General features: G+C 46.7%; 1 protein-coding gene across 3 annotated transcripts in view; it reads left to right on the plus strand.

Annotated features, from left to right (window-relative positions):
- Positions 1–23,045, plus strand: part of STK32B (serine/threonine kinase 32B) — a 423,693-nt gene that overhangs the window by 320,863 nt on the left and 79,785 nt on the right. For all 3 annotated transcript variants that reach the window (XM_023206694.3, XM_023206695.3, XM_023206696.2), the window contains exon 5: positions 9,656–9,693. In XM_023206694.3, coding sequence (XP_023062462.1) covers positions 9,656–9,693 — 38 coding nt within the window. The remainder of the gene's footprint in view (positions 1–9,655; positions 9,694–23,045) is intronic.

Genomic DNA, 23,045 nt, shown 5'->3' on the forward strand with positions numbered 1-23,045 from the left:
ACAAATGGTCATCATGATTTTGGAGTAAACTCCATGTTTCTTTCTGCCACCTCCTTTTTCTTCTAAACACCCTGTTAAGTAGGGATGGGTGCAGGGGATGGGAGAACTAATCGTCACTTACTGGGCATCTTCTATATGCTAGGAACTGAGTAAGTCCTTGACATACATTATTTCATTTTATTCCCATTTTACAGATGAGAAAAACTGAGACCCACAAAGTATCGGAGTAAGGATTTGAACTGCTGTTGGTGTGTGAGGGGCTTCAAAACATGACCCATACTCACAGGGTGTCTTGCAGTCACTGCAGGACCATAGGAACCCAGCTCTCCACACCCTTCTGTTGTTTTCCATGTGCTACTACCATGGCTCCGGCCTTGGGGAGCTCAGGGTCTGGTGTAGCAGGCTGACTCATGGATCTATCATTGCAATTTAGTGTTCTAGTTGGAAGTAGAAAGAAAGAAAACTGAGATGGGCGGGTCTGTGCAGGCTACGTGGACTGAGAAGGTCCGAGCTTCTTAAGAAGATGACTCCCTCATTGGGCCAAGGGAGGTGTGTCACAGGGCTCATCCATTCATGAAGGAATTAATTGAGCCTGGTGCATCCCTGCACATGTTTGTAAACCCCAAAAGCTTTGAAATCTCCATGAGATATACTTGGGAATAATTAGCTGAATGCAATTGCCTTAGTAGCCAAGTTAACATCCAGGCCCCCGTGGAGTGGCACAGCTTTTGAACTGAATTAATCATTGTCAACCAGGCTGATGTTTGTTCTTTGCAGGATTAAAAAAAATAATCAACAACCCCCAAGCATGACTTGACTGGATTCATTTTCTCTCCCAAAGGACGAGGCAAGAATAAAATGATTTGAGTAGCAGCATGGGGTTTTACAATAGATATAAGACAGAACTACATTATTAGGCTGTGTGTACATTTAAAAAATCGCTTCCATGCCTTCAAATTAAATCATGGATCTCTAAGTGGTGTATCCAGGCTGTCCCACATACGGACTCTGTGACGACTCCTCTCACCTTGGTTTCATTGTCCAGTAAAATAGGGGTAACAATCCTGCCTACCTGTGATTGTCTGCTAAAGCTGCCATACAAAATACCACAGGCTGGGCAGCTTAAACAACAGAAATTAATCTTCTCACAGTTCTGGAAGCTGGAAGTCCAGGATAAGGATGCCAGCAGGGTTGGTTTCCTCTGAGGCCTCGCTCCTTGGGTTGCAGATGACCGCCTTCTTGCTGCTCTTCACAAGGCTGTTCCTCTGCACACAGGCCCCTAATGTCTCTCCATGAATCCTACTGTCCTCTTCTTACAAAGACACCAGTCAGATTGGATTTGAGTCCACTCTAATGTCCTCACTTTACCTTAATCACCTCTTGAAAGACCCTGTCTCCATATATGGTTGCATTCAGAAACACTAGGAATAGGGACCTCCACATAGAAATTTGGTGGAACACCAATCCATCACACTACCTGGAAGGGCTGTGCAGTAGACTGAAAATGCCCCCCCAAAGATGCCACATCCTAATCCTCATAACCTGTGCCTGTGTCACCTTACAGGGCAAAAGGGACTTTGCAGGTGTGATTTAGGTGAGGATCACCATGTGGGAAGATTCTCCTGGATTATCCAGGTGGGCCCAGTGGAATCACAAGGCTCTTGCCAAGAAGCAGGTGGTAGGGTCAGAGAAGCAGTAGGAGATACAGCTGCAGGAGCAGAGGTGGGAGTGCCTCAAGGAGGTGCTAGCAGTCAGGGAACCTGGGCAGCCTCTGGAACCTAAAAAGGCAAAGAATAGAGCTCCTCTGTTGCCTTAGCCCCTGAGGTTCACTTTGGACTTCCACCCTCCAGAACTGTGAGAGAATGAAGGTATGTTGTTTGGAGTCACTCCATTTGTAGTGATTGTTACTGCAGTGGCGAGTCCCTGATATGGGTAGTTGTGAGGATTAACAAGAAGCACATGCCAAGTGCCTGGGACAGTCACTGGCAGAGAAGACACACTCAGTGGGTCTCAGCTCTGCTGGCCACAGCCATCCCAATTGCAATGGGCAGTTTGGGCAGAGGCTCCATCTACAGGAGCTGCAAAATTTCCCCTTTCACCTTGATGCTTCCTGCCCCATTTGTCAAGGTGAAGTCAAGGTCCCAGAGGGTTGAGGACCCTGGGAGCTTCACAAGCTTCAAGGTTGGAGGAGGCCATGTTCAGCCCTTATGTAAGGTCTTTCATTTTTTCATATTTTCAGTAAGCCTTTTCTGAATAGCGGCCTGGCCTCGCTCAGAGAGCTGGTGCTCCCCTGGTCCCTCTGCGTCTGTCTTCACGTGGCCTTCTCTTGTGTGTACCTGGTCTCCTGACAGCAGGGAGTAAATGGCCAACGTCAAGCTTTACCATCAGGACCAGGACATAGGAAAGCAGTGAGGTGCAGGGGGCCAGAGGGGTCTTTAAGTAGCACAGACTGGGTGGCTTTAATCAACAGAAGTGTATTCGTTTGCAGTTCAGGAGGGGAGGCCAGAAGTCCAAAATCAAGGTGTGGGTACAGTTGGTTCTCCTGGAGGCTCAGAGAGAAGTCCCCCGCCTCTCTTCCAGTTTCCAGTGGTCTTGGGCAATCCATGCTATGCCATGGGCTGTTAGATGCATCACTCCACATACTACCTCTGTCCTTCTCCTCTGTGTCTCTCCTCTATGTGGCCTTCTCCTCTGTGTCTACCTGTGTCTCTTTTCTCTCTTCTTATAAGGACACCAGTCCCTGGATTTAGGGTTCAGCCTAATCCAGGACAACTTCCTCTTAACTTATATGCAAGACAGAACTACCTTACTAGCAAAGTAATAGTTTTCTGGCAAAGACACTATTTGCTGGGACATATAGACACACACTTTCTTGCAAAGACACTATTTCTAAGTAAGATCACATTATCAGGTAGCTGGGTGACATGAATTTTGCAGAGACATTCTTCAACCCTCGACAGTATCCCAGGAGGAGATTGCAGCTGAGCTGTGTCCTAAAACCTGGGTCAGAGTTCAGTAGGGAAGAGGATGTGCCATCCAGAGATAAGGCCAGGGAAAGACTGAGGCACCTGGAGCACTCAAGGTGGGTCTGGCCTGGCTGGGCCACCAGGCGCAGAGGGCCAAGCCTAGTGGCCAGATAAGGAAATGCCTGAAGGCCTTTGGAGTCTGGCCATTGGATCAGTGCTTTCTAAACATGTGACCACGAATGGGCCTGGGGCACGTGACAACTGTGCTTCCATCTAAAATTGTGTCTTTGTGACTCTTCTGAGCTAGAATGGCTCCCTCTGCCTCCCCTCTCATGCACATATGATGGCGGCACTTGGCGGTTATCGTTAATGACCTTAGTTGTCAGATTTCAAAGCTGACAAGCACATCTCAGTGTTCACTTTTCATCTCTGAGATTATATTGAAACATCAAATCTGGAGTCTGGCCCCAGCACCATAGTCACCATAGAGCCATTTGGAGGATTTATGTAAAGAAGGGACAGGATGAGATTTGTGCTTTGTAAGGACATTTGAGTCATGTTGAAAAAGAAATGCAACCTTGCATGTGGGTCGTGTAATAAATGAAAAGTTTCCTGAAATGTGAATAACATAATTTTTAAAAATCAAATCAGAACAAGCACGGTGGCTCACGCCTGTAATCCCAGCACTTTGGAAGGCCAAGGCAGGTGGATCACTTGAAGTCAGGAGTTTGAGACCAGCTTGGCCAGCATGGTAATAACATGTCTCTACTAAAAATACAAAAATTAGTCAGATGTGGTGGCACATGCCTGTAATCCCAGCTACTTGGGAAGCTGAGGCACGAGAATCACTGGAATTCAGGGAGTAGAGGTTGCAGTGAGCCAAGATCACGCCACTGCACTCCAGCCTGGTTGACAAAGCAAGACTCCATCTCAAAAAATAATAATAAATTAATTAATTTAAAAATCAAATCAGATCTTTATTATAAGCATGTTCCTCAGATTATTACTGCCTACTTTAGAATTCTGGGAACTCTCATTTATTTTTTTTCATTTCCCCACCCACAGAGAGAGAACATTGATCTAGAGACCAACGTGAGAGTAGGTCTTATCTCTACCAGTGTTTGACCTTTGATAAATCACAAGGAGGAACCAGACACATCACTGACCCTCTGAAATAGTTCTCTCTTTATCAGTAAAATAGGAGTAACAATACCTGTCTCGTCAAGATGGTGACATATGGAGTGCCTCCCCAGCACCTGGTAACAAATATCTACACTGCACATGGTTAAATCCACATAACACACTTCAGGTTGTCCCTGACATACAATCAACACTCAGTAAAGTTTAGCTGTTAATACTGTCAGTACTGCTTTTAACACTGAAGCATTGTGTTGGGGGCTGCTGTTTGTACATGGTCCCCACCTCCACAAGAAGCAGGAGACAGAAGGGTGAAAGAAGTAATATTTAATGAGTAGAGCTGATGTGTTGTCATTTGTTAATTGTCACTCAGTTTCTAGGAGAATGATCCATGCCAATACAGTGAGAAATTCTAAAACTTGAGAACCAAGTTCCTTAGCATCCTATCCCACATCAGCTTGCTGATGGATGGGTGCAAAGTCCCATTCCAGCTGGCTAAGGCAGAGGTCAACAGCCAAGGTGAAGCCCTCCCATTCCTCCCCGACCCCCAGTAAATGCCTTTGGTCATCCTTCCCCAGTGCCTGTTCTATTGGCTCAACCTCCTACTGAAATGTCTTTGCCCCACTCTGTTATTAATAACAATTGTGCCTTTCCATGTGCCTGGCCCTGTGCTGGTTGCTGTCGTAAGAACCATCTCATCCAATCCTCACTGTAGCCATAGAGAGGGCATTATTACCCAACTTATAGGTGAGGAAGCTAATGTTCATTGTCTTGGTCCATTCTCACATTGTTATAAAGAAATACTGGAGACTGGGTTGTTTATAAAGAAAAGAGGTTTCATTGACTCATGGTTCTGAAGACAGTACAGTACAGGAAGCATGGCAGCATCTACTTGGATTCTGGGGAGGCCTCAGGAAACTTACGATCATGGCAGAAGGCAAAGTGGAAGCAGGCACATCTTACATGACGGGAGCAGGAACAAGAGAGACAGTGGGGGAGGTGCTACCCACTTTTAAACAGCCACAACTCAACTGTCATGACAATAGCACCAAGGGGACGGTGCGAAACCATTCAGGAGAAACCACCCCCATGATCCAGTCACCTCCCACCAGGCCCCACCTCCAACACTGGGGATTAGAATTTGACATGAGATTTGGGCGGGGACACAGATCCAAACTCTATCACTCACCCAGGGCAGTGTGCTCCTGTCTGCATGGTCAGCAAGAGGCAGACTCAGGACTGAATCTCAAGTCTCTCTTCTCTGTCCTTTACTACCTCCCTTTCCCTCTCGCATGAATATGTATAGCATGTTCCCTTCACTAGTGATAAAATAGCCACAGATTTTTACTTCCCTTAGTTTAGCTTTCCCCTCCAGGTTTTGTATTTCTCTTTACTGCTGCTTAAGATTGCCAGCATAGAATATTGAGAAGCCCCCTGCCAAAAGACACTTGCAGAAACATCCTGGTGGCCCTGCTTGGCAGTCTGTGCATGGGTACCTCTGGATCAGAGTCATTTCTATGCTGTTTTTTAAAATAGCCCAGCTGACATTTTATGCTTTGTTTTATTTGAGGGCTGGGGAATAATTCAAGAGCAGCGCCGGGTTTTATAGCTCTGCATGCATACTTTCCATCAAAGTGTCATTTTGCCCCGCTCTGAAATTATGGGCCTGTCCTCAGAAAACATCGTCACCGCCTTCCCATCCATGCAATGCTCCTAATGCCCTTTCTGAACGTTCAAACCCATTTTCAACAGGATGTCACGCTGGAGCTGAGATATGATCGATGTGAAAAATAGAGCTGGAGGAAATGGTCCTGAAACCGGCTAAACTAAAGGCTCTGCTAAAATGCTTTCTCCATAAAATGCTATTCTTATTAAATCTCAAGTGATTGAGATCCTCCATCTCTTCCACGCAGCTTTGCAGGCGTCTGTCCAGCAAGTCTCCTCTGAAAGAGACCTAATTTGCTAAAGGCTCAAGAATCTGCCAGTCTGTCTCTGAGTTCTCCCCAGCTCCTTTTGAAAGAGCAATGACAGTCCCATCACTGTGACTTATTTCAGCACTTCTTCCACACTGCACTGGGACTGTGTGAAGCACTGAACAAATGTCACTGTACACTCAGCAACAGGGAGATGGCTGCTGCTGTGTTCCCATTTCCCAAATGAGGAAAATGAGGCTCAGAGTAAGTGACCCAAGATCATATAGCTAGAGAATTAATTTTCTATTGCTGTGCAACTTATATTATAACTTAACAACTTAAAATAACTCACATTTATTTTCCCTCCATTTCCATGGCCTAGGAGTCCAGGTGGGCTTAACTGGATCATCTGCATAGGGTCTCACAAAACTACAATCCACATGCCCACCAGGCTGCACTCCTTTCTGGAACACGGTGTGGAGTTGTCTCCCAGGCTCTTGTGGTTGTTGGCAGATTCAGCTCTTGTGGCTGCAGAACTGAGGTCCCGTTCTCTTGATCCACATAGGCCAGTGGTCACTCTTCCTCCCAGGGACACCTATATTCCCCGCCGTGTGGCTGGCTCCCACATGGCAGCTCATGTCTTGAGCTCTCACTCCAGTCTGCCAAGACAGAGTTATACAATGTAATATAATCCTGGGACTGCCATCCCACCAACTTTGCCCTGTGACATAACCAAATTAACAGGGTGGCACCCATCACCTTTGTCAGCTTCCATGGCTAGAACCACATCACAGGCCAGATCATTTATTCTCTCATCCTCCTACTTCCTCATCTGCAAAATGAGAACTCACTCACTAGATGGTGCGCAGCTGACCTTTTCTTGCCATTCAGTTGTCAACCCAGTGTCACCTCTTCTTAAAGGTCTTCCTGAGCATCTACCAAAACTAGGGTCCCTCTATTAGTCTTTTTTCTAGACTCTGGTTTGCCTTCTTCACCTGCCCCAATTTACAATCCTGCCACTGATTCCTGTGCCTTCTGGCCTGCCTCTCCTCCTAGAATGCAAGCTCCATTCGGTTGGGTCTGTCTTGTTCACGACGTGTCCTTCATGACCGCAAAGGGGACACCCCATAAATGCTTGAGATTCAACTCTGTGCTAAGAGCCAGCACAGAAGCAATGTGTGTTATGTATCAGGTATTTAATCCACACAGCAAAGGAAACTGAGGCAGAGGCAGGGATCATGCAGATAGTCAAAAATGAGGCTGGAGTTGGAACCCAGACTGTCCAGCTCATGGACTGAACTCTCCCAAACAGAACAGCCCTTTTCCTTGGCTCTGTGGGGTCTAGGGACCAAGCTGGCCACATCTGTGTCTCATTCTGTTCTCAGGATATGAGACACTGTGAGCCGGTGCAATGTGGATGTGGGGGCGTGGCCAGGCACTGGGCTTGTCCAAGGCCATGCTGTGGTTAGTGGGGCCCTAGCTGCCCTTTGAGGTTTGCCCTCCCCTCTATCAGCTCTCTTTCCACCGTGCCAGTTGTGTTAGCTTCCTGGGACTGCCACAGCAAATTACTGCAAAATTGGTGGCTTAAAACAGTACAAATTTATTCTCTCATAATTCTGGCCAGAAGTCCAAAATCAAAGTGGAGTCATGGCTGTGCTTATTCTGGAGGTTCAGGAGGGAATCCGCTCCCGGACAGCTCTGGGCGACTCCAGGCATTCCTGGTGTATGGCTGCATCACTCCAGTCTCTGCTTTCATCTCCCCATGGCCTTCTTCTCTCCGGTGTCTGCATCCAAATCCCTCCCCCTACTTTCCTCCTATAAAGACACGAGTCTTTAGAGTCCTCCCTAAATCCAAGATAATTCATCTCAAGATCCTTAAGTAATTGCCTCTGCAAAGACTCCATTTCCATAGAGGGTCCCATTCTGAGGTTCTGGGTGGACATGAATTTTGGAGGGACACCATTCAACCCAGGACACCAGATCACATCTTCTTGGGTCTGTCATCCCACCGTCACCTCACCTGTGTCCTGACTCTAACTCCATCTTTAGTCTGTGGCCCTTGTAGGCATTTTGTAACTCACATTCCCTGGGCCACAGCCACATCCTCCCTGGCCCCACACCACACGTTAAATCATCTCAGTCCCGGTGATATCTTAAGAGATAAAGCTTGAGCATTTGCTGCTGTGTTTTCATTCTTGACATGTATTTTCTTTTCTCTTTTCTCATCTTTTGTTGAGAAACCCTGCTGGGAGCCACCCTGGGCAGGGACCAAGCGTTTGCTGACTTCATTCACAAGCACTTGACTCTAGGTCTTCTGCCTTTTGTTTTAGTTTTATAAGTTATCAAGTTCATCCCTCCCACGTGGCTCCCTGTGCGTCTCTGCAGTGACCTGTTTGTGCACAGTGGAGGCTTTGTGACCTCGGCAGCAGGGGCCCACATACGCAGTGCTCCTCAGTACTCATGGGCTTGAAAAGTCACAATGAAAATAACAATTTAAATGTATAGGTTAAGTGTTTCTTTCATCTCCAAACCCACAGGCATTGCATTGCATTACTACCAATTACCACAGTGTGTTTTCGGGTAGAATTAATATTTGATAAACTCAGGAGCAGTTGCTCTTTATTTTGAAGAAAGCTATCATTAGTCTCAGTAGATTTGACATTTGTTATAAATGAGTGAAAATGTATGCATTTGTAAAATCTATGGTTTTAATGCAGAGCTTCACCAAGTGTGTACACGTCAATAATAAGTAAGCTGGGGTTGAAGTTGTTCTTCTCTCACTTTCACTCTTCCATCCTTATACTCGGTAGTGTTTCACATGTGTATACCACTGTGTCAGGCACTGTGCTAGGTACAGGCACATAGACGTAAAGAAAGCAAAGCGTCAGCCTTCAAAATGTTTCACTTGGAATTGAGAGGCCTTTTGCTCTAATGGTGATGTAGGGCAGAACTTTCCAGAAACTCCTCAGCCCAGATTTTGCCCCATGTGGGTCACTATGTTACTCTTAAAAGAGGTCAGCAAACTTTCTCCATAAAGGGCCAGATAATCAACACTTGAGGCTTTGACAACCACGTTAATCTCTGTTGCATATTCTTCTGTGTGTGCGTGGGTGTGTGTATGTGTATATGTTGTTTTGTTTTTACAGTGCTTTAAAGATGTTAAAGTGATTCTTAGCTCCCAGGCCATACAAAAACTGGACCAGGGCTGGATTTGGCCAAGAGCCGTAGTTTGCCCGTCTCTGACCACGACAACTTCCAAATCCTCATTGAGCTCAAGTGGATGCTGGCTCAGCTACCTCAGTGTGGGCAGGTGCCTCCCCTTGCTGGCACTGATCACGTGTTCAGTGAGCAGTCACTGCTGTTACCATTACAGCTGGAGCTGAGAGGATAAAAATTAAGAATATTCAGGAAAAAAATATTCAAACAATCTACTTGCACTTCCAGGAAAGAGAAGAGGTGTTAAGAACACAGGCATCCCATTATCTTACCAATTACTGTCGCGCTCCCTGTCTGAGGCCTCAGGTCAGGGAGAGGTGAGCAGCCTGGGTGTTGCCAGCATTTGTCCTGATGTGGCGCTTGTTGATGTACTCATCTGTGGCTCAGGAACCACATTGCCAGCTTCTTTGTTTTCTTTTACAGAGACATCAAGCCAGATAACATCCTCCTAGATGAACACGGTAAGCCTGCTATGAATCCTTTACAGGGACTCTCAGTGGAAAGCTTGAGGCACTGGGAAATGGTGCGGGGTGAGGGTTGGGTCTTGCTGAGTTGGACATTAGTATTGGCTAGAAACCTTCTCTTGTTTCAATCCTGGTGGATGAACATCTGTGTAAATTTCTGGTCCATGTCCTGCCATGGTAAGTTGAATCAAAGTTATTTAAAGTGTTCACATCGGAAGTCATTGCTGTTCATATCCCCGTGTGAGGAGGACAGAGCCGCCGTGAGGATGAGCATGGGGTCCCGGAGTTCCAACCCCAGCTCCCTCACCTATGAACGTGTGGCTTCAGAAGTCACCCACCTCTCTGAGTCTCAGTGTAATTTTCTGTAAAATGGGGAAAAGGCACCTCCCTTGCAAGGTGTTCATGGGGATGAAATGAGAGTGCACACTCATTTCTAGCAAGCAGAGCTTAGTACTTGATAATCCACTAAGCATTTACTCATCTATCAGCTATGTCAGGCTTCTCAAAATTTCCTTTATGTGCACACAGATCTTCTAGACATCTTCTCAAACTGACTTAGTAAGTCTGAGATGGGACTAGACTCTGCAAACTCCAGAGTCTGCAAAGCTCCCAGGTGGCTGATGCTACTGGTCCGTGGACCACACTTTGAGTAGCAAGGCACCAAGTCAATGGCTCTCTAACTCTGGCCTTACCAGAATTACCTGGGGGGACCTGGTAAAAATCAGAGGTCAGGCCTGGTCCTGCTTCAGCAAGCCTGGGCTCCTGTGTTCTGGATCAGAATTCTGGGGGTGGGATGCCCAACAAAGTTTAAGAACCATGAGCCTAGGGCTCAGACCAACAATGCTCAGTGGACTTGACAATCAATTGCGGCTGATGCCAACAGGAGCCTTACAGCCTTGAACACTACATTCACTGGCACTGCTTCAGGGGCCCATCTCTCAGGGCCTAACATGGGGTTGGCTGGAGGGAGCAGTTGGGGATTCTTCTAAAGTAGGGATTATCATCCCTGCTGAGGCCTTCGGGGATGAATGTGTCACGTTTTCTACGTAGCTCCCCCGCCCTCCTTCCCCACTCCTGCAGGCTGAGGTCATGGTTCTATCTCAAAGCTCCTCTCGAAACTTCCAGGTGCCATCAGCATAGCTTGGGGCATCCTCACCTCATAGTGTGCATCCCTATGTACAGGAGTGGTGGATGGGACCATTTGCATCTCTGCATCAGATGCTGGAACCAGTCTAAGTGCTTTGGGGGCAGTAGGATTGAACTCACTGTGCTCCTGAATGGAAGGTCAGCAGTGGCCCCAAGATCCCTGGGGCATAGATAGAGCTGAGGATCCAAATCAAGCCTGGAAAGGAAGCAAAAGCAGTGTCTCCAGTTTGTATCTAAAAGTCAGGATCTTCAGATGTGGCACTCAGCTAAGCCCCTAGCCAGCTGAGTGTCCTTGGACCAGTGGCGGTGCCTCTGTGTCTCAGCTTTCCCAGCAGTGATGCAGAAGTAATCGACCCACCTTGCAAGGAGGTGAAAGTCTCGTCTCAGGTGAGACTCAAAGGTCAGCCACCCATCACAGTATGCAAGTGCTTGGGAAGGGGTAGGTAACTCGTCCTCTTCCTGTCCCCTTTCTCTGCTCAGGTTCAGGCAAGGTCAGATCACAGGAGCAGGGTAAAGAGGTGAGAAGACACAGAGGCTGGTTCTGCATGGCTGTCTGGAAAGCAGGGGGTTGCAAGACTGGGTTCCGGGCAGCAAGGCTCTGTCCTGTTGATTAAGAGAGACTGCTAGGGGGAGACTTCCAGGCCCTGCAAAGCGGTGCAGAAGCCAAATTCAAGCAGAAACATTAATAGCAATAAGCCAGCCATTGCACTGATGAGAAAACATGACACAGAGAGTATGGAGGTAACCCAGGACTGCCTGGCTTCGTAGTTCTGGCTCCATACTCATAGCCCCTGGCCACAGCTCCCCTGAAGCTGCTGCACAAAAGATACAGGCAGGTGGGCTGCTCCCAGGCGGTGTCCCCTAGGTTTTCTCTTTCCTGTCTTTGGGATTTCCATCCATTCCATCCCACCTTCCTTTCTGCACCCATTCTCAGCCTCCACCTTAGCCTTTCCCACATTCTTTCTGGATCCTCTTCTGCCCCCTTGGGCTCCTCATCTTTTGCTACCCCCTGCTTGGCCTTCACAGTGTCCCAGCCCTGCCTTCTGGCTATGCAGCACCCCACACACTCCCCAAGTGCCCCTGCATCCAGTCTTCTCTCTCTCCAGCCTCCCATTTCATCAAAAAGTCTCTGCTAGCTGGTGGGACTGAGCATTGAATATAATATTTCATACTAAGAGGTGACTGGCTGATAACCCTTCCCCCCTCCAACACTCAATGAGTAGCTTTGCAGGTGGTACCAAATATAAATTTAGGAGCAGGGAATTTCACTCAGAAAAAGAGGAGTCTCCTTTCTGGGGAGAGAAGGGAAAGAGGGGAGTCTGTGCCCATGGCCCTCCTTTACCTGCTCTTCCGAGAGGAGAAGCTGATTGGCTTTTAGAGCAGAGCTTGAAGCTGGCTATTCTTGCCTTTGTCTTTCCTTCAGTAAACAACTCTTGAGCACCTGCTGTGTGCCAGGTTCTGGATAACAGAATGATCAACAAGGCAAATAGGGTCCCAATGCTGGTGGGTTGCACAGTGTTGGGGAGAGTGTGGGGAAGCTCAGAAGAGGTCGGGGGCAGAGGGTAGAGGGAAAGGTGTCTGCAGGGGTTGTCTCAGAGGCAGCCCCATGACAGTGGAATCCTAAAGGCATGACAAGGCCAAACAGAGGAAGGTCCCTGGATGGACAGGTGGTAGAGACAGTGGGGTAGAACTGCAGAAACAAGAGGGAAATGGCTATTTGAGGAATACAACAGCAGTTTATTTTGTAGGATTTTAACATTTGCAATTAATCTTATGCCTTCAAAACCTTTACTATGAAACATGACCTAGCCATAAGACAAGCAGTACAGTACGTGTTCCTAAATGAGTCCTAAGGTCACCCCATTTGTGGTGGCATCTACTTGCACCTTTTGTAAACTGCATGACAAAACCTTTCACAAACCAATAACTGTGTATTGCTATTTCAAGAGTTCCATCACTGGTTGCATTAAATACTTTCTCAGAGAACAAGTTGATCAGTAGTGTTTCAAGTGAAATATAAACATAATTAAACAAATGCATTACTATTTGTTAATGATGTCCAAGATCTGCTAGTTACACAAAATCCAAGCATCTCTCACAAGCTTCTCTGCTCCCCTAGTGTCTTCCTTGCTTTCTGATCTTTCAGGGTTTTATGTCTTAGAATGGACATTTTAATTCTGCTCAGAGATTTGAGTTTTTGAGCCAGCTGCAAAAGCAGAGAGAGACCATGCATTTAGGTAAAATAGAGTGAAAGAAGATACAGCACCTCAGAACAAGGCAGGGAAAAGAGCTGAGTTCATTTTAGGCTGAGGATCATGAGATCAAGGCAATGGGGAATTTAAAGACATAGAGGAAGGGGGAAGCGACTGAATTAATTTTCTGTTGGTACAATAAAGCTGAGTAATGAATAACCACAGAGCTTAAATGGCATAAACAAACAACATCCATTTAGCTCACAGTATCCTGGGGTTGAGAGACTCTAGGCTGGGCTGGGCTGATCTTGGCTGGGCTTGCTCCTAAGACCAAGGTTGGGTAGGCAGTGCTGTTGATGTTGGCTAAACCCACTCCAGTGCCTGAGACTCAACTGTCTGTCAGGCAATCCCCTCTGGCCTTGGCTGGCTCGCTGGGTGACTCAGCCCTGCTCCTTGAGCTCATCCCCTGCAAGTTCATCTGCATGGTCTGCTCATGGCCATAGCAGGAGCAAGGGCAGGAGAGCCCAACCACTCAAGCCTCCACCTGTGTCGTGTTTGCCACCAATGCAGGAGACAAAGCAAGTCACTTGGCCAAACCTAGAGTCTGAGGGAGAGGACACTGCAAAGGCACATGGCAATGGGGTGATCCAGAGAGGGGTGAAGAATTGAGGCCATTAATGTAGTTTTCTACCACGAGGGTGATGGAAGAGAACAGTGGAGATGGAATGGATGGAGCCACATACACAGGCAGGTGGGCTAGTGCTTTCCACACAGGAGCTGGACTTCCCCAAAGGTGGGCAAGGCGAGAAGAGTGAGAGACAGAAGGAAAGAGGCTGTATTTTGCCCTTAAGTGCCACTGAGGGCCCTGGTTCAAAGATCATTGATGATGACAATGAAGAATGTAGTCCTCGTCCTCTTCTGTATTTGGGAAGTGGTTCACTTGTTGCAGACCTGCCATGGCCAGGCATTGTGCCCAGTGACCACAGGAGGCAGAGTCCCTGTGACCAAGGACCTCGTGGTCTGGGGTGGCTGTTCTCTCTCCTGGTGGCATGTCACCTGGGTCCCAAGGCTCCACCTCCAGAAGTTCTCATTTGATTCAGAGTGCTGAGTAGTGGGATCTTTTACTGTTCCCAGGTGGATCTAATCTGCAGCCAAGGCTGTGGGAGGAGTGGAAATGTAAACAGTTGATGCAGTTGATGATGACCCATTGGGGTCAAGGCCAGGACAGAGCAAGCATGGGGCTGTGGCCAGCAGGTCACTGAGGCCAGAAGAGTAGTGCAGGAGGGCTTCCTGGAGGAAGGGACATGTACATTGGATCCTGAATCATACCGGAGGTCAGTAGAACCTTTGAGGGATGGCATGCCAGAGGTACACACTCATTTCTTGTGGCTGTGAGATGGGCACAGTGGGGTTCAGAAACCTGATCTGGATCTTCAGCAGCTGGCAACGTAGCAGCCATGTGGTCAGAGTGGATTGTTTTCTTTATTGAATGATCCATGTCTTGTATTTTCTGTATTCTGAAGTTTTGACCTCTGGAGCCTTGCTAAACTGATTGACTGCCCTGCCCAGGGCTGGCCAGTCCTAGAGCTGGTAAACAACTTGCCCTAAGGCATACTTTTCAGATGCCAACCAACCAATCCAGAGGCATACCCCCAACACCTTCTTTATCCGCTGTCCTAGGAATTTTATGTTCTAGGCCCCTCCTCACCTCCCCTAATTCCCCCAGGTACCAGGAAACTAGAGACAGCCCCTAGAACCCAGAGTCCACTGAAATTACTCAGACTAGTCAATTCTAAGCCTGCTAACCTTGCCTCACCCATTCCTTCCCATGGAAATCACAATAAAGGCTCTGGCCCACATTTCCCCACTCCCCATCTTCCTGAGTGGCCCTGATGCTTCCCTGTCTCCCCTGCCCATGACGTGGCCTGCCCCCATTCTTGGGAACTGTAACAAACTATCAGTCATCTCCTGATCTGGTGGCCTTATTGTACCTCAAATTTTCCATTAATGTACTGTATTTTATAACACTCATTAACTGAACTCGTTTCAAAGAATTGCCTCCCCATCTGTTGCTAACATATTTGTTGATAAATGTGATGAGTGCTCCCCAAAATGACCATAGCCAGCCATGTCGACACCCCCTTTTCTCTTGTCAAAACATTGTATGTGCTACCCCCAGCATGCCAGGAGGAAGAGACTCCAGGAAACTAAAAAATTGGGCATGTTCTATTTATAAAACATTATACGTGGGGATTGTAGCAGTTGAGAAGAAAGAGAGAGGAAGCCACTCATACAAGTTGGAAGGCTGAGATGTTTCTGTTAAGCCTGAGGAGCCAATGGTGGATGTCTTGGAACCATATGGGTCCCAAGACTGTAAGAATAAGTACGTAGTAATGTACTTTAAAACTGTTCTACGTGTCCTGAGGAAGATTGTAGTAAGATTCTTTCCAGCAAGCAGCCAGAAACGGGGCTTCTGCTGCAGCACTGTGCCAGGGGAGGGTGTTAAAGTCCTAAAGACATGGTATGTGAGACACTGAGGATGCCAGCAAATAGCCCCTGTATTTTCTAGGGCTACCATAATAAAGCCCCACAACTGACAGGCTTAAGCAACAAAAACATACTGTCTCACAGTTCTGGAGGCTGGAAGTTCAGGCTCACGGTGTCAGCATGACCCTGCTTCCTCTGAAGTGGGTAGGGAAGGCTCTGCTCCAGGGCCTTCTGCTAGTTCTGACAGCTTCTTGGCTTGTGGCAGCATAACTCTGCTCCTCACATGGCATTCTCCTTGTGTGCATGTCAGCGTCCAAATTTCTCCTTTCGATAAGGACACCAATCATACTGGATTTGGGGCCCACCCCATTTCAATATGACTTCATCATAATGAATGATATCTATAATGACTCTATTTCCAGATAAGGCCACATTCTGTGGTACTTGGGATTTGGACTTTGGTACGTGAATTTTGGGGGAAAAGGGACACAATTCAATTCATAACACCCCTGTCTTCTCTATGTGGGATTTTAACAATAAGAAATAAAACAAGAAAGTGACAGACAGAGACCAAGATATCACCCACATCCCTGAGAAAGGCTAGTAAGGGACCCAGACAGAGATAGATTCACCACCAAGTCCCTCCAGCCCCCTGTATGGAGTGAAGGACTGCCCAAGTCAGACCAAGAGCCTGGAGGACCAGGAGAGAGGTCCAATTCCTGGTAAGAGGAACCTGGACAGAGCCAAGCTGAGCAGGGCCAGTTTGCTCACCCTAAATTCACCCTTCACATAATCACTGCACCTCCCTTGGTGGGGGAGTGCTATGGCCTGAATGTTTGTGTCCCCCCAAAATTCAAAGGTTGAAACCCTAATCCCCAAGGTGATGGTGTTAGGAGGTGGAGCTGTGTTAGTCCATTCTCACACTTTCATGAAGAGCTACCTGAGACTGGATAATTTATGAAGAAAAGAGGTTTAGTTGACTCACAATTCCACAGGCTGTTCAGGAGACATGTCTAGGGAGACCTCAGGAAACTTATAATCATGGCAGGAGGTGAAGGGGAAGCAAGCACGTCTTCACGTGGCTGGCAGGAGTTGGGGGAAGTGCTACACACTTTTATAAACAACCAGATCTTGTGAGAACTAATTCATTATTACAAGAACAGCAAAGGGGAAATCTACTCTTATGATCCAATCACCTCCCACCAGGCCCCTCTTCCAACACTGAGGATTATAATTAGACATGAGATTTGGGCACAAACCATATTATTTCACCTCCCGCCTCTCCCAAATATCATGTTCTTCCCACATTTCAAAATACAATCATGCCTTCCCAATAGTCTCACAGAGTCTTAACTCATTCCAGCATTAACTCAAAAGTCCAGAGTCTCATATCAGACAAGACCAGTCCCTTCCACCTATGAGCCTGTAAAATAAAAAACAAGTTAGTTACTTCCAGGATACAATGGGCATTACAGGCATTGGGTAAATACAACTGTTCCAAAAGGGAGAAATCAGCTAAAACAAAGGGGCCTCATGCAAGTCCAAAACCCAGCAGGAAAGTCATTAAAGCTAAAGCTCAAAAATAATCTCCTTTGACTCCATGTCTCACATCCAGGCCACACTGATGCAAGGGGTGGGTTTCCAAGGCCTTGGGCATCTCTGCTCCTGTTGCTCTGCAGGGTACAGCCCCTTCAGCTGCTTTCACAGGTTGGCAATGAGTGCCTGTGGCTTTTCTAGGTGCATAGTGCAAGCTATGGAGGATATATCATTCTGGGATCTGGAGAACGATGGCCCTCTTCTCACAGCTCCATTAGTCAGTGCCTCAGTGGGGACTCTGTGTGGGGGCTCCAACCCCACTTTTCTCCTTCACACTTCTCTAGTAGCAGTTCTTGATGAGGGCGCCACCCCTGCAGCAGACTTCTACCTGGACATCCAGACATTTCCATATATCCTCTTAAATTTAGGTTGAGGCTCTCAAGCCTCAACTCTTACCCTCAGCATACCCACAGGTTTGACACCACATGGAAACTACCAAGGCTTATGGCTTGCACCCTCTGGTGCAGAAGCCTGAGATATATCTGGGGCTTTTTAGCCGTGGCTGGAATGCAGGGAGCAGTGTCTCAAGGTTAGGCAGGGCAGCAGGGCCCTGGACCTGGCAGCAAAACTAGTTTTTCCTTTTAGGCCTCCAAGCCTCTGATGGGAGGGGCTGCTGCAAAGGTCTCTGGAATGCCTTTGAGGCATTTTCCATTGTCTTGGCTATTACTTATGCAAATTTCTGCAGCCAGCTTGATTTCCTCCCAAGAAAATGGGTTTTTCATTTCTACCACATGGCTGGGCTGCATTTTCCAAACTTTTACATTCTTCCTCCCTTTTAAATACAAGTTCCATTTCCAGGTCATTTTTTTTACTCATGAATATAAGCATAGGCTGTTAGAGGCAGCCAGACTACATCTTGAACATTTTGCTTCTTAGAAATTTCTTCTACCAGATGCCCTAAATCATCACTCTCAAGTTCAAAATTCCACATATCTCTAGGGTCTCCAACCTCTTTGCTAATGCATAAGCAAAGCGACCTTTGCTCCACTTCCCAGTAGGTTCCTCATCTCCATTTGACACCACCTCAGCCTGGACTTCATTATTCATATCACTTTGCATTTTGGTCACAATTTAACAAGTCTCTAGTAAGTTTCAGACTTTCCCTCATCTACCTGTCTTCAGCTGAGACCTCCACACTCTTCCAACCTCTGCCAGTTACCCAGTTCCAAAGTCACTTACACATTTTGAGGTGTCTTTATAGCAGTGCCCCACTCCTGGTACCAATTTTCTATATTAATTTGTTGTCACACTGCTATAAAGAACTACCTGAGGCTGAGTAATTTATGAAGAAGAGGTTTAGTTGACTCACAGTTCCACAGGCTGTACAGGAGTCATGACTGGGGAGGCCTCAGGGAACTTACAATCATGGTGGAAGCTGAAGGGGAGGCAAGCAAGACTTGATATGACTGGCAGGAGTTGGGGGGGGTGGGGGAAGTGCCACATACTTTTATAAACAGTCAGATCTTGTGAGAACTCACTCACTAGTACAAAAACAGCAAGGGGAAAATCCAACCCCATGATCCAATCACCTCCCACCAGGTCCCTCTTCCAACACTGGTGATTACATGAGATCTGAGTGAGGACACAGATTTAAACCATATCAGAGGCCTTTGAGAGGTGATTAGGTCGTGAGGGTGGAACCTTCATGAATGGGATTAGTGCCCTTATTAAAAGGACCCCAGAAAGTTCCCTCACCCCTTCCACCATGTGAAAACACAGCAAGAAGTTGCCACCTCTGAACCAGGAAGCAGGCCCTTCACAAACACCAAATCTGTCAGGGCCTTAAGCTTGGACTAGCCTCCAGAACTGTGAGAAACACATGTCTGTTGTTAATCAGTCTATGACATTTCTGTTACAGCAGCCCAAATGGACTAAGATGGGAAATGAAGGAGTGGAAAGAAGCTAATAAGGTACTTAGGACAAATCATTCTGATATGGTTTGAATCTGTGTCCTCACCCAAATCTCATGTCAAATTGTAATCTCCAGTGTTGGAGGTAGGACCTGGTGGGAGGTGATGAGATCCTGGGGGTGTTCTCATGAATGAGTGAGTTCTTGTGAGTTCTGGTTGTTTAAAAGTGTGTAGCACCTTCCCACTCTCCCTCCTCCTCCTTCGTCTGTGTGACTTTTCTGCCTCCCTTTTGCCTTCCATCATGATTGTACATTTTCTGAGGCCTCTCCAGAAGCCAAGGAGATGCCACTATGCTTGCTGCACAGCCTGTAGAACCATGAGCCACCAATGAAACCTCTTTTGTTTATAAATTACCTAGTCTCAGGTATCCCTTTATAGCAATGCGGGAACAAACTAATGCATCCTTCTCATGGAAACTGAAAGTGAAGGAATTTCAAATTGAAATTCCTTCAGTTGAAATTGAAGTGAAGAAATTGAAAGTGAAAGTCCTTCCCTCCTATATTCCTGCTAACACTGGGTCCAATTCCAGCTTGGCCTGGTAAGAATAATCTTAATTATCCACTGTTCCCAGGACGGTATTTGATACTGATCTGGAGAAACATGTGACCTAGCCCCTGGCTCCATGAGGCACACCTGTCTGGAAAAGAGCCCCATATGATGGAATGAGTTAGGAGCAGAGTAGGGGAAGCAGTGGTCTTGCCACCCCATGACCCAGGGTGGAGGCAGCACCATCCCTGGGCAGCTGCCTATTCTCAGTTCATTTTGCCTGTTGCAGCTTCATTGCCCTCAAAAGAGAATGGCTTAAAGAAGTAGGAAGACAAGGGGGCTCAGAGTGAAACCTACCTGGGGCTTGAATTCTGGCTTCAGGAGCTTGGATGAGACAGTCACTTTCTCAACTGTTTATACCATGGATGGGATGACTAGACAATGTTCAGACAGGCCCTGCCCCAGCACACTCCTTCATCTATTGAGATTGCTCTGCCCATAAAGTTGGCCTCTGTTTGGCTTTCACGAATTCTCACCTGAGTGCATCTCATCAGCAGAATCAAAATCTCGGACAGAATCCTTGCTGCAAGAGAGTTAGAAAATGCATTTCCCCCTTCTGGCTCTTGTGATACAGGAGGTAGCAAAGAAAGGAGTGGGAGAGGACGGTAAGTGTGAGAATCTAGTTTCCAACTTGACACCTCCTGGAGTCATTGCAAGGAGCACATCATAGTAGGGAAAGTGTTGCAAAAACTTCTCCAAAATGTTACTAATTGTGATTAATATGATTCATAAAATCACATGCTCAATACAGTGAGATAGAAAGGAAGTGTGTTAGGGAGCCTTGGCTCTGCAGCCCTAATGAACATCAAAAGCTACTGGCTTGACATTAAGAACCATGGACATAGAGAAATAATGGAATAAAACTAAAAATTTCTGAGCTCTCTCAAAAGCCTTGAACTGGGTGCTTTCCATGCAGCATCAGCTCAAACTGGGGGCACATGCCTGGCAGGTTTTATGGAATCAAAGGGTATGGGGGCACCAGAATTAGCTGGGGATGGAAGTGTCCCTCCCAAATCTCAGCGAAGGAGTTCAGTAAAGCCTGTAAATGTTGCATTTCTTGTCACTGGTTGTTTTCCCTTCTTCACCTGTGCATGGGGGCAGCCTGGAGCAGACAGATGATTTTTTTTTAGGCCCTGCATTCCCACCCCATGACCAAGGTACAGAAGGAAGCCAAATTAAATGGAACAGAAAAAAAAAATCAAAGGCTCATTTTATTCTTTATCAGGCAAAGACACGTGCTGAAAACATAGTCTTCCTACCGTCATAAGCCAAAAGAAGCTTGGATAAGCTAGTACCATGGAATTTGATTGGGTTTCTTTTTCCCTTTTGCCATTGTCCTGTGGTAAGTTTGCTGTGATCTCCATGAAGATAAATGGGAAGAAAAGAATAGTTCTGTGTGGTGCCCAGAATGTTTGATCCTGTGTCCAACAGCGGCAGCCAGTGTTACAATCAGCGCCCACAGCTCCAAAGTGCGATTATTATTAGCAGAGAGCCAGGGTTGCTGGAAATGGCCGGAGCCTACCAGGGGAGGGAGCTCCAGGGCCCACAGCCCTGATTCTCATCTCTTTTGGGCTTCCGCTGCTTCTTTGAAGCAACCCCACTTTGACCTCTGGCTTAGGCATAATTTGTGTCCTGTAAACCAGCTTAGATGGGGACAGATGTTCACCTGAGACTTATTCCAAATTCAAGAATGATGAAAGTGAAACAAGCCAGAGAATACTTGAAAGGAGACGACTGCTTGTAGAGTCCCTTTCATGCTAACTCTTGGTCTTCCTTCCTCTAGAGGGAGCTATATTTGCACCCACTCCCAGGAATTTCTAGGGAAGCATGGCACCCATAAAAGTGTTCACAAAAGGAGCAAGGCCTGCCCCTACAAGCAAATGTTCTTTTCTCCTAGGCTGTGGCCTTGGAGGTCCCAGTAAGACAGCTATACCAGGCTATAGCCAGGCTCGAATTCCTTTGATAAACACCACATGGGGTTATTCCATCAGGTTGCTGCAGTCTTAAAAGTCAAGAGTTAAAATGGAATGTTGTCAATACTCCTGTGACTATTACGATATCCCTACAAACAATAAGGAATGAAGAAAGGTGATAGGATTCGACTGCCCCAAGGTCTCTTTCATTTCTGGGTAGTTTATAAATAATAGAAATTTATTTCTCACAGTTCTGGAGGCTGGGAAGTTCAAGATCATGGGCAGATTCAGTGTCTGGTGAGGGCTGCTTTCGGCTTCCAAATTGATATCTTATAGTTGTGTCCTCACATAGTGGAAGATGGAAGATCAAAACAGTGAATGCAGTGTGAGGCCTGTTTCATGAGGTGAATAATCCAATCACCTCCTAAAAGCCCCGTCTCTTTTTTTTTTTTTTTTTTTTTTTGAGACGGAGTCTCACTCTATCTCCCAGGCTGGAGTGCAGTGGTGCGATCTCGGCTCACTGCAAGCTCCGCCTCCCAGGTTCATGCCAGCCGTTCTCCTGCCTCAGCCTCCCAAGTAGCTGGGACTACAGGTGCCAGCCACCATGCCTGGCTAATTTTTTGTATTTTTAGTAGAGACAGGGTTTCACCATGTTAGCCAGGATGGTCTCAATCTCCTGACCTCATGATCCACCCGCCTCAGCCTCCCAAAGTGCTGGGATTACAGGCGTGGGCCACCACGCCCGGCCAGGGCCCCATCTCTTAATGTAGCTGGCCCTCTGTGTCCATGGGTTCAATTTAACCAACTGTGGATAAAAAAAAAAAAATGGTCAAAAATGATTTTGTAGCAGACAAAAAATAACAATGCAAAAAATAACAATGCAACAATAAAAAATAATACAAATACAAACAATATATACAACTAAAAATAGATACTTGTGTAACCTTTCCATTGTATTAGGCATTATCATTAATCTAGAGAGAAAGTATGTGGGAGGTTGTACACAGGTTAAATGAAGTACTAAGACATTTTATTTAAGAGGCTTGATATCCACACATTATGGTATTCCTGAGGTGTCCTGGAACCAGTTCCCCATGTGAATACTGAGGCATGACTGTAACTTATCACATCGGTGATTAAGTTTCAACATATGAATTTTGACAAATACATTTAAACCGTAGCAGGAGTCCTCACCAAGAACCCAACCATGCTGGCATCCTGATCTCAGACTACTGGCCTTCAGAACTGTGGGAAAGGAATGTCTGTTGTTTAACTCACCCAGTTAAGGGCATTTTGTTGTAGCAACCCAAACTGACTAAGACTTAGAGATACCACTCTCTGTCGTAGTGCATTTCCTGGTAGTGGAAGTATGAGCACAAAAACTAGAGTATAAAAAGCTAGTCTATCAATAGTGTAAGTTCTGGGGTCAGTTTTGAAGAATTAGTGGAAATCTACCAGGAAGTCAAGAGGGAAGAACATTCCAAGGGGTGTCAAAGGCTTGGAGATGAGATGCATTTCCATGTGTTCAAAGAAAGGAGAGATGCATGTCTGGAGTACAG

The sequence above is a fragment of the Piliocolobus tephrosceles genome, chromosome 3 (genome assembly GCF_002776525.5).
Source record: "Piliocolobus tephrosceles isolate RC106 chromosome 3, ASM277652v3, whole genome shotgun sequence".
Classification (NCBI taxonomy): Eukaryota; Metazoa; Chordata; class Mammalia; order Primates; family Cercopithecidae; genus Piliocolobus; species Piliocolobus tephrosceles.